This window comes from Mizuhopecten yessoensis, unplaced genomic scaffold, assembly GCF_002113885.1.
Source record: "Mizuhopecten yessoensis strain PY_sf001 unplaced genomic scaffold, ASM211388v2 scaffold9369, whole genome shotgun sequence".
Taxonomy (NCBI): Eukaryota; Metazoa; Mollusca; class Bivalvia; order Pectinida; family Pectinidae; genus Mizuhopecten; species Mizuhopecten yessoensis.
Window position 1 is genome coordinate 869025 of NW_018408013.1, and position 12165 is coordinate 881189.

Sequence of the window (12165 nt, forward strand, 5' to 3'; positions counted from 1 at the left end):
CTTGGCACGTCTTGCTCTTTAAAGGTTACAAATCATTTTATCAATCTATCATAATCATGGCCAGTTAGTGACATACTATGGTATAAAATGGTTGAAACGAGGATGGTTTCTTCCTTGTCTTCTATTTCATTGGATTGATTCCAGTACCGAAATGTTACAATGGAGTAGGGCAAAATATTGACTACGTAGCTTGTTCACAATCTCATTGATGTGTGGACAGCCGGGTTTTAACCTATTCAAAAATAGAAATGAAGTCACGAACCCAGCAAAATTGTGGTCTTCTGTGACAAATGGATAAGGACCTGAAACTCAAACATATTCTGTTTGATAACCAGAACACATGATCTTACTCCCTTTGCACTTTTGCAACAGTCTCCTTGTAAATAATTCCTTTGTTCATGTCTTGTCATATAGTGTTATCGAATTTGAGTGAACATTCTAGTTTTGCTGACATTTAGGAATTCTCTTGTTGTGTTCTGTACGATATGATTTAAATACACTTTGACAGGCTGGAATTTAATCCGTTTGTGTTTAAAATATTTCCCTCCAATATAAGCCCAAAACCGTTGACATTGACGCCATTGAAACGCTGCCTGTCATCCGCAGTATGCATGTTTGATAAATAGAACATGGATTTTGTTTAGAGAAACTACGCGATTAATGTCTTTATATTTTACAACATGGTTTGCAGTACGCAGCCTCGTTCGTAACGTGCATACATGAACCACCTGGCAAAGCTGAACAATGCCTATGACCAACTGATAAATCGATACCACCCATACGGCATTATCTGATGACACGGAAAGCACGCCTTTTTGTGTGGACGGTTACATCAACAAGTAAGCGTGTACTTTATATTGTGTTTCCATTGAGTTTGCGGCGTATGTCGAGCCTTCGAGTTTGGTCAACTCAAGAAACGTTATTGAAGCGGTATAATAAGACAACCTAAAGGTAGGTTAATATGCTACAATACATACCATTAAGACAGCGGTGTAATGAGAAAACTAAAGGTGGTTTATTTACAGCTAAACTAACGTCATTGATGAGTTTATCCGCTAGTACACTTAACGCAAACAAATGATAAGCTAAGGTGAGGATATACATGACGTTGCTCAGAAGATTAGATAAATATTTAGACAAAGATGTCAAACTGCTTTTTGTAAACGCATATATTCCTCCTATAATAGATTATAGTTTAACTATTTGGGGACATTGTAGCAAAACATATCCTGAGAGAATTAACAAAGTAATGAACAGAGGAGCATAAACCAATGCTTACACCATCCCAGGACATGTTTCGTGAATTGAATCAGCTATCTTTCCGAAAGAGAGTAAAATATATGACAGCTGTTTTATTAAACAAAATTAGAAACAATCTAGCTCCTCAATATTTGTCAGAGTTTTCCGCACTATGTGCGGACGGTGTGTGCACGATGTATGCACGATGTGCGCACGCTATTTTTGATGCGTTGTGCGGGCACACTACTATAGTACCTGTAAAGTGATGATACGTTCAATGTAAGTCTAAATACATGTATAATATCTTAAAAAGTAAAAGGTTATAGTAAAAAGCTACATACGTTATATTATCAATCTGTTGTTTTTAAATACTCAATGATATATCCAACAACTGGTGTTTTGAATTTGTACAGTGAGACGTTATCTATTTTGTTATTTTTAATACTGTTAGCAGTAGATGTTAAATGACCAGGTGTTACAGATACAGCGAGCAACACATGCCGGTCTAAAATAACAATACAATTGGCGATTATTAACGACTCCACGATCACTTATCATCACATGCATTTCCTACCATTCACATGAGATGGCATGGCGGTAAACAAAGTTTTAGACATCGAAAAACAAAACAAAAACAAACAAATACAAAGCACAACACGCATTCATCACACAAACCTGCACATGATATTAGCCTGGCGCCGTAGGACACGCAGTTGGTGTCTTATGTTTTGACGCAAAGCCGTTATGGCGATAAATAAGGTATTTTTGATAATATTGTTTATATGTTTTTGATACAAATATCAATTTATATGCTTCATGTTTTTGTTCACAATAACCAATAATCAAATTTGGCCAAGCCTTCCGAAACGTATTATCTGCATGAAGTACACTTCAGTGAAATATCAATGTGGTTGGTCCTTCATTTTTCTATATCCGTTCCAGGAGACGTGCATGCTAAAAAAATCCAAATGGCTAGAGAAAGAAATTTAAGTGAAAGAGGTCAAACATTTGTGAAATTTATACGGAGCAACCTGCTTGTTATACTTATGTTCCTGTCAATGTTATTCGGAATCGGACTCGGCTGTGTAATAAGAACAGCATGGTCACCATGGGACAGAAAAAAACATCTTCTATCTCAAGTTTCCCGGGGACATTATGCTCAACACTCTACGGATGGTGTCTGTGCCTCTTGTTGTCTCCAGTATTATCTCGTCCCTGGCCTCGTTATCGATGAAGACTTCCAGTAGTATCGGACTGAGGGCACTAGTGTACTATCTGGTAACCACAGTGTGTGCTGTCATCACTGGCACTGTTGGGATTGATATTATTTCTATGGGCAAAGAAACAAAACAATCCATAACCCTTGGTGATGGCATGAACCAACTAGATTCACTTCTGGATATGATAAGGTAATATGAGTATATAATTTAAAAGAGCGTTTGTAATAAATCGTTGGTTTGATAATTATTGACATATTACTTGACCAAGAGTTTTTCTGTAATACACGCATATTCACACTCTGTGTATATAAATGTCATTTAACGCTCATATCAGATATGTCGCTTATTGTCATAAAAGTTACGTCAGGGCTATGCAGCTACAACATATTCATATTAATTTTATAATGTTATGTACTTTCGGACTAGCCACTTTACATTTTCATAAAACAAAAATGTAGGAAGCACTGGATGTGTCTCTGTGATTTCTTTTGGGTCATGATATTGATAAACATAAAAAATGACATTGCAAATACAACAATAAAAACTTTTTTTCAAAGAGAATACATGTTTAACTGAAGGCATATTTAAGCTTCAAAATATTATACAAAATCTACATCATAATTGTTCAAACGTTGTGTCCATGCGACGAATAAAATCACCGTGATTGATTTTATTTTGATATATCTAGTGAAAGAAGTTCTTAAAGATGACGTCACAGAATGCTCCTAATTAGAAATAAGTTGAAAAACAGTTTTATTCTTTTTTCAGGAATGCTTTTCCGGATAATATTGTAGAAGCAACACTGTCAAAGGTAAAATGTCAAGAATTCTAGAACAGAAAAATAGCATATATTTCGCTGCTTTAAACATATTTATCAAAAGAAAGTAAAGAGAAAGAAAAGTAAAAGAAATTGTGGGATTCCATTATTTTGATATTTTCTGTCGCTGATATGTCACCCTCATTTCAGAAACAATCAGTGTTCTCTACAAGCAATATGGAAATCGTCAATGGTAGTGGATCTTTCGGTTTTAACAACACAGAGGATATTATTGGAAGAAATATGCCAGGTAAGAACATTTCTACACACTTGATTGTGTTCCTCAGATAATGTTTGTTCTTTCGACCGTTAACTCCTATACACCTTCAATGTAATCAGTCTGATTCATTATTTTTCGTTCTTTTTGAAAAACCAAGTAGGACAGTGTGAATAAAATTTGATAAACTGTTTTAGCTATAATCTTTGTTAATCTGAAAGGGCTTTCTATGGTAGCTCTTTCCTGCCAATGCATTGCAATTCCTGATTTGTTGTCGCTAATAAGTATGAATTAAATTAGTTATGAACATTTATTTAGGGTCAGTGTATCCACAGTAATAGTCATACCGGTAATAATTAAACTTCCTTGGAAGCTAAGCAATGACGAATTTAATATTGCACAACAAATGATGTAAGTCCGAAGTGTTTCTTTCTGAATTTGCTGCCTGACAAAACTGGTAACAGTAGAACGTTTGAGAGTGTTCTCACCAAAGTGATCGTTCTGTCATTTGTTAAACCAGTTTGTTTAAAATGTATTTTAAATCGAACGATACAGTAAAATAATTTTGTTTTAGTGTTTTAACTTAACCTTTAGGATTGAAATGAATATTTTTATTAGTTAATGAGGTCATGCAACACACTACCGTTTAAATACATTCTCAAAGATGCGCTGGCCTTAAATATAAATATATATAATACCACAGGCATGACTATATAAAGGACAACTAATTGATTTGATCCTACTTTTAAATTCCAGTTGACGTCCCGATCGTTACATCTGTTCCCGGTACCAACATGCTGGGATTAATTGTAGTGTCCGTCTTCCTCGGATGTGTTCTGTCCAGTATGGAGGACAAAGCCAAACCTCTCGTGGACTTCTTCCAATGTCTATACCAGGCCATGATGCGGTTAATCTTAATATTTATATGGTAATGCTGATATTAATTTAAAGTATTATTTTCCAACCTCCTTTAACGTAAATATCAATTTATCTACATTTTTACACTTATTTTTTATCGAATCACATTTTTTGTTCTTAAACATTCTTAGCAAAAAACATACTACTTCAAAACGGTTTGACAATATGTGTTGATGCATAACGAGACATATTTAAACAATACCATATCAATGTTACTTCATTAATTTAGATCACATATCGGGCAGAAATAATATAAAAAGGCATTGCATCCTTAATAGATAATTCGATGTTGCCGTGAGTACGCTGAAACGATTATTTGAGCACAGTGTAAATAGAATTTTTGTTTTAGTCCGGGTGTAATGGCCTTATAGGCAAATTAAATACGTTAACATTCAATATGCAAGAACATTTGCTGAAGCGTCTCATACATTCTGATACTAATGCACCATATGCCAGTAGAACCATTTAGCATTTTACGGGCAATATAATTTAAACAACACACATGAAAGGTTACGTCTGCGGTTTTCACGGAGTGAACAACATATATGCAGTTGAAAGTTGTAAAAATATGCCCTAGACACTTGCCAGAGTGAGTGTTGTTCTATTGATAATACACAGTCAAAGAAAATACAGTGTATATGGACATCTTAGACATTCTGATTGATGATTTTGCGAATACGTCTAGTATGTAGGCGAAATTATAAGACGCAGACATGCAAAAATGGATAATTGACTTCGACTGTCATATATGGTGTCCTCTGTAAAATAGCAAACCTTCTCCGACTTCTGATAATAGATATCGAAGAGGGGAAAGCTAACCTTTTCATCCTATTCCTATAAATGTGATTGATGAACGGTTCTGTTTTCCACTGGTTTCATACTTTTTATTTGTGGTGTTACATCGAAACGACTTTCGACTTCATCAATTATTTATTCATTACACATAAATTCCTATTATTTTTAATTTCAAGGTTTGCCCCCGTAGGATTGATGTTCATAATAGCTGCTGCTGTCGTACAGATCGAGAGGCCGACGGAAGCCCTCCTCGAGTTTGCTGTCTTCATACCTACAGTTATATTTTGTCTTCTGTTGCATGGGTTTGGTACCGTACCGCTCATGTTTTTCTTGGTGACCAGAAAAAATCCTTATATATTCATAAAGAATATGTCCAAGGCGCTGCTGACAGCCTTTGGATCGACTTCAAGGTATGCATTACAAATAAGATATTAACTTTATTCTATCGAATATGAAATTTATCATTCAAACATTTCATCGTTTTATAAGCAAGCTTATTCATTTGACCGCTTTATCTGATGTTACAAGACAAAGAGAATGGGCCACAGTGGCCAAATGGTTAAGGCATCTAACATTCTGTTACCATTAGCCCTCCACCACTGGGTCGCGGGTTCGAGACCTACGTGGGGCAGTCACCAGGTACTGGCTTTAATCGGTAGTTTTTCTCCGGGAACTCCGGTTTTCCTCCACCACCATAACCTGGCACGTCCTTAATTGACCATAGACGTGAAACACACAAAAAAATGAAACCAGATCAAGACGATAATGATAACAAATTCACTTCTGACTATCGTAGTATTATGAAGTTATTTTGTGATATATTTGATAGAATAATAGGGTAATATCCCTTAATTCTTTTTAAACAATAACAAACATCACAATATCACGTTGTTTGTTGATATAAAATAAGTGTCTACTATAAACTGTGTGTTATGGTTTGTGTCTGTCCTAGTGCGGCTGCTCTCCCCTTCACGATGGACAACCTGATAAAGAAGAGTAAGGTCAACAGCCGTGTTGTCAATTTCATTGCTCCGATAGGGGCAACCATCAACATGGACGGTACTGCGCTGTATATTCCGATGATGGCTGTTTTTATTTCCCATCGTATTGGATTGGTTTTGGAACCTGCACGCTATGTTGTGATCGGGTAAGTCCATAAGTTCTGCTGTCAAGGTCGAATAATATCTTAATTTTTGAATGACAAATATAAGTGGCTGAGAAAATTTGCAACTCTTTATATGTGCTGGTGTCATTAATGTTTACACCGACATAGGACATAAATCCAAGAATAAAACTTGGTGTTTTTAAGTATGACCTGCCTAAAGTATACAGACAATTGATTTGTTAAATCTGTATAGGTTACAGATAATGCACTTAGTGAGATATACATTTTCATAAAATTGTTTGATACTCACATTTAAGGAGTGAACTTGATACTTAAGGTACGTTTCGAGGTGTTGAGAATCAATACGCCGAATTTGCCATTCCGGATGGTTATTTCTATAACCTGAATGATAATTTCGCTAGCGTATTGTTGGATTTATAATGCAAACAATTTGTAAAAAATCAAAATCGTACACATTCTCTTTTCACCATTTTCCTGCATTGCATTTGGTTTGATGAATTAGAAAATGTTTTAATGTCCAGAAATCGCTAATGCACATACAATGTTGTGTTACAAAATATCTTGATTGATTAATCATAACTCAAATATAATAGACACCTCTGCTCGAAACATTATACTAGTAGTCAACTTTAAGTAATGTCTGTTACTTCTTAGTTAGTTTTTTATGGTTGACAGAATAGGACAAGATATGTCACCCATAAACCACGAGGAGCGAATTTTATTTGCAGAAATCTGTGAGTCCATATGATCTGGATCCCTAAGTTGAAAAGCAATTTCGGTAGTCATGTGTTTCATGTACTTTTCTTGATCCTTCGACATAGTGTTAATTATATAAGAACATAAAATCAATAATTCACAGGCAAATCATTGAGAAAAGACCTATCTTTAGGAAGGGAACGTATGTGTATGTTACAGTTTTAAGCAATCAATATGTCAGAAGTTAAGTCACAATTTGTCAAAAAGGTTAAATGAAGATTACACTTTCACAGTTCGGTTGTGAAATGAAATAAACAAAGTGCGCATTGATTTGTTATTTAACAAAAACCGAGTTTAACATTAAAACCTTGATTCATCTTAACTTTAACGTTGCTACATGCGTAGAAAAGAAATTTAAATGCTTTTTTTGGTTTAACAAATCGTAAACAGGACGGTGTAGTTATACCAGCGATTGATAGAATCTGTATGAATACATTAATTAAGCAACATGATACTTATTTGTTTACCGACAAAGATCACATTGCTAACTATAGCCCTGAACTCGGGTTATGGGATTGGTAGGTCTATGGTGATAGCTTGAATTATAGCTTTCAAAACCGTAAGTAAGTAACAGGAGCATAACCTTGAAACACACAAAACTGTCCCCATATTTGTCATATCTTATGCTAGAATATCAGCCATAGGAGTATCCTTATGGGCAGCAGCCATTCCAGGCACGGATGGTCGTGACCGTGGCGGCCATGGCGGTAGGACTTCCTGTAGAACAAGTCCTCCTCACTGCTCCGTTTGATTGGATTTTGTAAGTAATGTAATTTTGCTTCATAATTTATATATGTTTCCTTTGTATTTCAATAACGATTTGTTAAGAAAGTACATCTACTCCTGTTTACGTATGTAGTGTCTGTCTCATCAACTGACATGTTTACATATGTCTGTCTCATCAACTGACATGTTTACATATGTCTCATCAACTGACATGTTTACATATGTCTGTCTCTTCAACTGACATGTTTACAAATGTCTGTCTCATCAACTGACATGTTTCCATATGTCTGTCTCTCAACTGACTTGTTTAAATATGTCTCTCTGATCAACTGACATGCACATTCTCCATTTTGGGGATATCATTAACGATGGACATTTTTTCTTCATTAAAGCCATTGTGTACGGTGAAATGGAATTTAATTGCATTACAAATATCGAGAGTGAAAAGGTAGGGAAAGGGCTGTCTAACAACATAACACATAAATAACGCAAAACAATTAACAGTCACGGGACGAAAAGGTCAAAGAACAGTTTAAAAACAAGCTTAACAGTGAAATACATACTTTGGAAATGATAAAACATAACAAACTTTTTCATGATTAGCAGTTTGTATGAACTATTTACAAAGAACAAAAAGGTATCACAAGCCCTGCCTCGAGCACGCATACACACAAGCCCTGCCTTGGGCACGCAGGCACACAAACCCTGCCTCGGGCACGCACGCACGCACACACACAAGCACGCATAAATTGCACACATGGAGGCACGTCCGTCAATGTCCTTAATAGGATGCTAAACAAAATAACACCAAACCATGTATCCTAAGGACGACGAACATATAAAGTAATGAACATAGAATATAACTATGCCATATTCGGATGAAACACACCTCGAGATGGAACTCTTCAGCACCTTTCACAATATATGAGTAAACTTCAACGTTAGACTCGTAATGGCCTTTTTGTGTGTACCAGGTATTCGAAACATTGTACAAGTGGACGTAACGTTGAGTCAGCGTGGAGGGTGGGGGGAAACGTCACGGTGGAAAGTGGTGATCGTTTGCCCGCACGTGACGTGCAAAGTAGACAATTGTGATAGCATAGGAATATAACTACAGCAATCTAAGTATGTGATTCGGGAGTCGTAGTTCCTGAAGGAAAAAGACTCTCGCTTCCTTCTTAATTGTCGCGTGTGCACAACACAAAGGAAACTGCTTCATTATATTAAGATATTACGTTGAATATATGTTTGTAAAATATGAAGCGCAGATATAAATATTTAATCTCCGATCTTTATAATAAAGTTTGATGGGAATAAAAACAAAGGTTTATCGAATTTAAATAATAAAATCTTTTACGTTAATCGTGAATCCAACATATGCTAACAAAGTGGTTTTGTTTATGTTGAGAACTTACATACCGTGCCCTATTATCATAATGTTACATGTTTTTATTCACTGGCATGTTACAAACTAAGAAAGTGTCCATAAACTTCACTCTCTTTCATGGTTTCCGTACCATATTACACTATGGCACATACAAATATAATTCCATCTGTTTTGTGTTGAAAGTCACCACACTGTGACATATTTAGGAAAGTGAAGAATTTAATCAATTGATTTTGTCAAACATTGAATGACTCAATATAATAGATTTAGCTAAAATAGAATTTAAAGACTTTGCCAAGATTATTTGCACTCAAACGGTGGAAGAGGTGTTAGTGAGTGTAAGGGAGGACAACTCTGGGTAGAGATTGCCAGTTCTCTATATCGCTATGAGATGTATCTCCCTTCCCGTATCATAACTTTCAACATGTTAATATAGTAATATCCATAATTGATAAAGCTGTGATATTCATACCACGGAAGAGAAATTATATAGGCCGTTAACCTTTGAGTAAGCAATCCTTCTTATATAATAAAACTTACGCAGGTCCAGGGAAATAGCAAGTTGGCTTTATCCGACTGCATGATTGTAAGATGCAAGTAATTCGGTGGCCATGCAGAATGAGGGGTGGTTTCTTCCTTGTTTTCTGTTCAGGGAGCTTTGAAGTAACTAAGAATGTGTATCGCAAAAGGCGACTAATATGGCCCTCCTGCATAATCGCAAATTTCCTCTGTTTTAAACAAAATATTTCAAATTCTGTATTGCAATTTATCTGAGTGGTCCTTGTGCCTTTTAAACCCGTTATATTGTTTCAAATTTACACCTTAGATATCTATTAGATAGCGGTTGTCTTAACTGATATAGATGTAAACACCATTCTAGAACAAAATATAGCCAATCACTATAAAAAAATACTGTATCTTCATTTTTTCTTTTTTTATCAAAAAGGCACGTGATGACTGCTTTTCATTTTATTACGTTGTCTTTGTACTTTTTTTAAGTTATGCATGTCTACAAAAATAAAAATAACGGGGTTTTTTGAGCGAAAAAAAATCATGTACGATGTAAAAGCGTCCTAATAACATGGGAATGTTGATGGCTTTCAACGAATGATAAAGTATCTGTATAAATATATAAAGGATGCTTATTTTTTGTTGTCCAAACATTGAACCTTTTTCTTTATGCAATGAACGATTTCGGGTAATGATCAACGTTTCGGGAGATTCTTTTGGAGCCGGCATCGTCGACCATTTGAGTTCTTCCATGCTGACAAATGACAAACCAGAAGTGAAGAGTACATCATCAGAATGTCCTGGAGATGCCGAGGAGGAACACACTTTTGTTTGATATGGACATGTTTTCTTCAAAGACTTGGCGTAAGATTAAAAAAAAAAAAGTTCCATGAGAGAGGTTTATCACATGTCAACTTGTGGCGTGATTCTACCTATGGATGCTTGGGTGAATATTTCAAGTATCGGTACAGTAAAATATATACAGATGTAATAATTGTATTTGGCATCTCGCAATGTTGAAAGTAAATTACAAGTATCATTATATTGTGTTATTCATGTAATAGGTTACCGTTTCACAGATCGTCCTGTTATGATACCCCTTTATCATTCATAGCACATGTTTTCTTTTAATAAACAATGAGAACAAATACGACGTGTAAACAAAACCATAATTCGAACTAAAAATTGATTAAACTAGGACGAATTATGAAAAAAATGATATGGAGACCCTTGAAAAATAACAGAGATAATTAGACTATGTGTTTTGAAGGGTTAGTGTCGTCCGAAAACTCAGGTAGTGATAACAAAAATACCTCAATGATCAGAATAGCTTTAAATTTTGCTCAGGAAGCTGGAATATTATTTAGCTTGGCTTTGGAATGCTTGCAATTTCTATGTCTAATTTTGAGTCTGATATCATTAGTCATTCAATCATTAGGTCTTATAGTTACTGTTTTATGTGGCACGAATAGGTCTATAGCAGTCCAGAATTATATCAGTTAAAAGAGAGTTCATATTTTCAATAACAATAACAAATTCAGAGAGACACTAGCGATGGCCAAACATTATTTACATTAAATTTGAGGATCCGTAAACAAACAAATGTGTAATTCCAATATCAAGTAGAATGAAATGACCCGCCGCCTCCCTTACCCCAGACCATATACGGATTATGCAATAGAGCTAACGATTTCCCTTTATAATAAACTTGGCGTTACCTGTTGAGAGTAGAACAATCCTACATAACTTTCACGAACTCGGGGGTCAGTGACTCGGAAGTGATTGGATGGTTCAGATTATTAATATTATAAAGGTTATTGAAGTAGAAATATAAAGTCATATAACCATTAAATTTTAATATTAAAAATAATAAATTGATAGCATAAAAATAGGATAAAGAAATAAACTATAGTAGGTACTGTAAACATAGTATAGTTCATCAGGTTCAGTAGATAAAAGAAACTACCATTGATGCAAAATAACAAAAAAAAAACACATCAAACACTAATTCACTAGCCCTGCTTTTTGTATAGGGCTGTAAATATAACTCCCTTTTTACTAATAAAACCTTGCGGCATATATATGAATGTATGAATTCTTTAGACAGACAGACGGACAGTTGACGTGAATTTTTATAGAATATACCTACTATAAATGACTTATTAAGAATAGCGAAAATACATTCACCACACTGAAAAATAGCTTTGTTGACATTGAGTAGGATGACCTCATCCGTGACCTCAGATTAACATGTTTTCTTAGTACATGCAGTCATACGTGCAACACCTCAAGGTAAAGTTGGACAGTTATTCGTTATGCGTTATTCGAAAAACAAATATCTTTCTAACTTTACTTTCCGGAAAGGGGGGGGGGGGAACACTTACAGGACAGCAAGGGTCCTGCTGTTTGACTGAATATATTACCCCTATTTAAGAACATAGAAAAGAAAAATCA

At 35.2% G+C, this 12165-nt stretch overlaps 1 protein-coding gene across 1 annotated transcript; it reads left to right on the forward strand.

The window, feature by feature from the left end:
• Positions 1–2394: 2394 nt before the first annotated feature.
• Positions 2395–7080, forward strand: LOC110457890 (excitatory amino acid transporter 1-like). The gene is made up of 7 exons (XM_021509345.1): positions 2395–2648; positions 3228–3270; positions 3427–3526; positions 4250–4400; positions 5383–5616; positions 6159–6353; positions 7008–7080. The coding sequence occupies exons 1-7, from the start codon at positions 2395–2397 to the stop codon at positions 7078–7080; spliced, it is 1050 nt and encodes a 349-aa protein (XP_021365020.1).
• The last annotated feature ends 5085 nt before the right edge of the window (positions 7081–12165 follow it).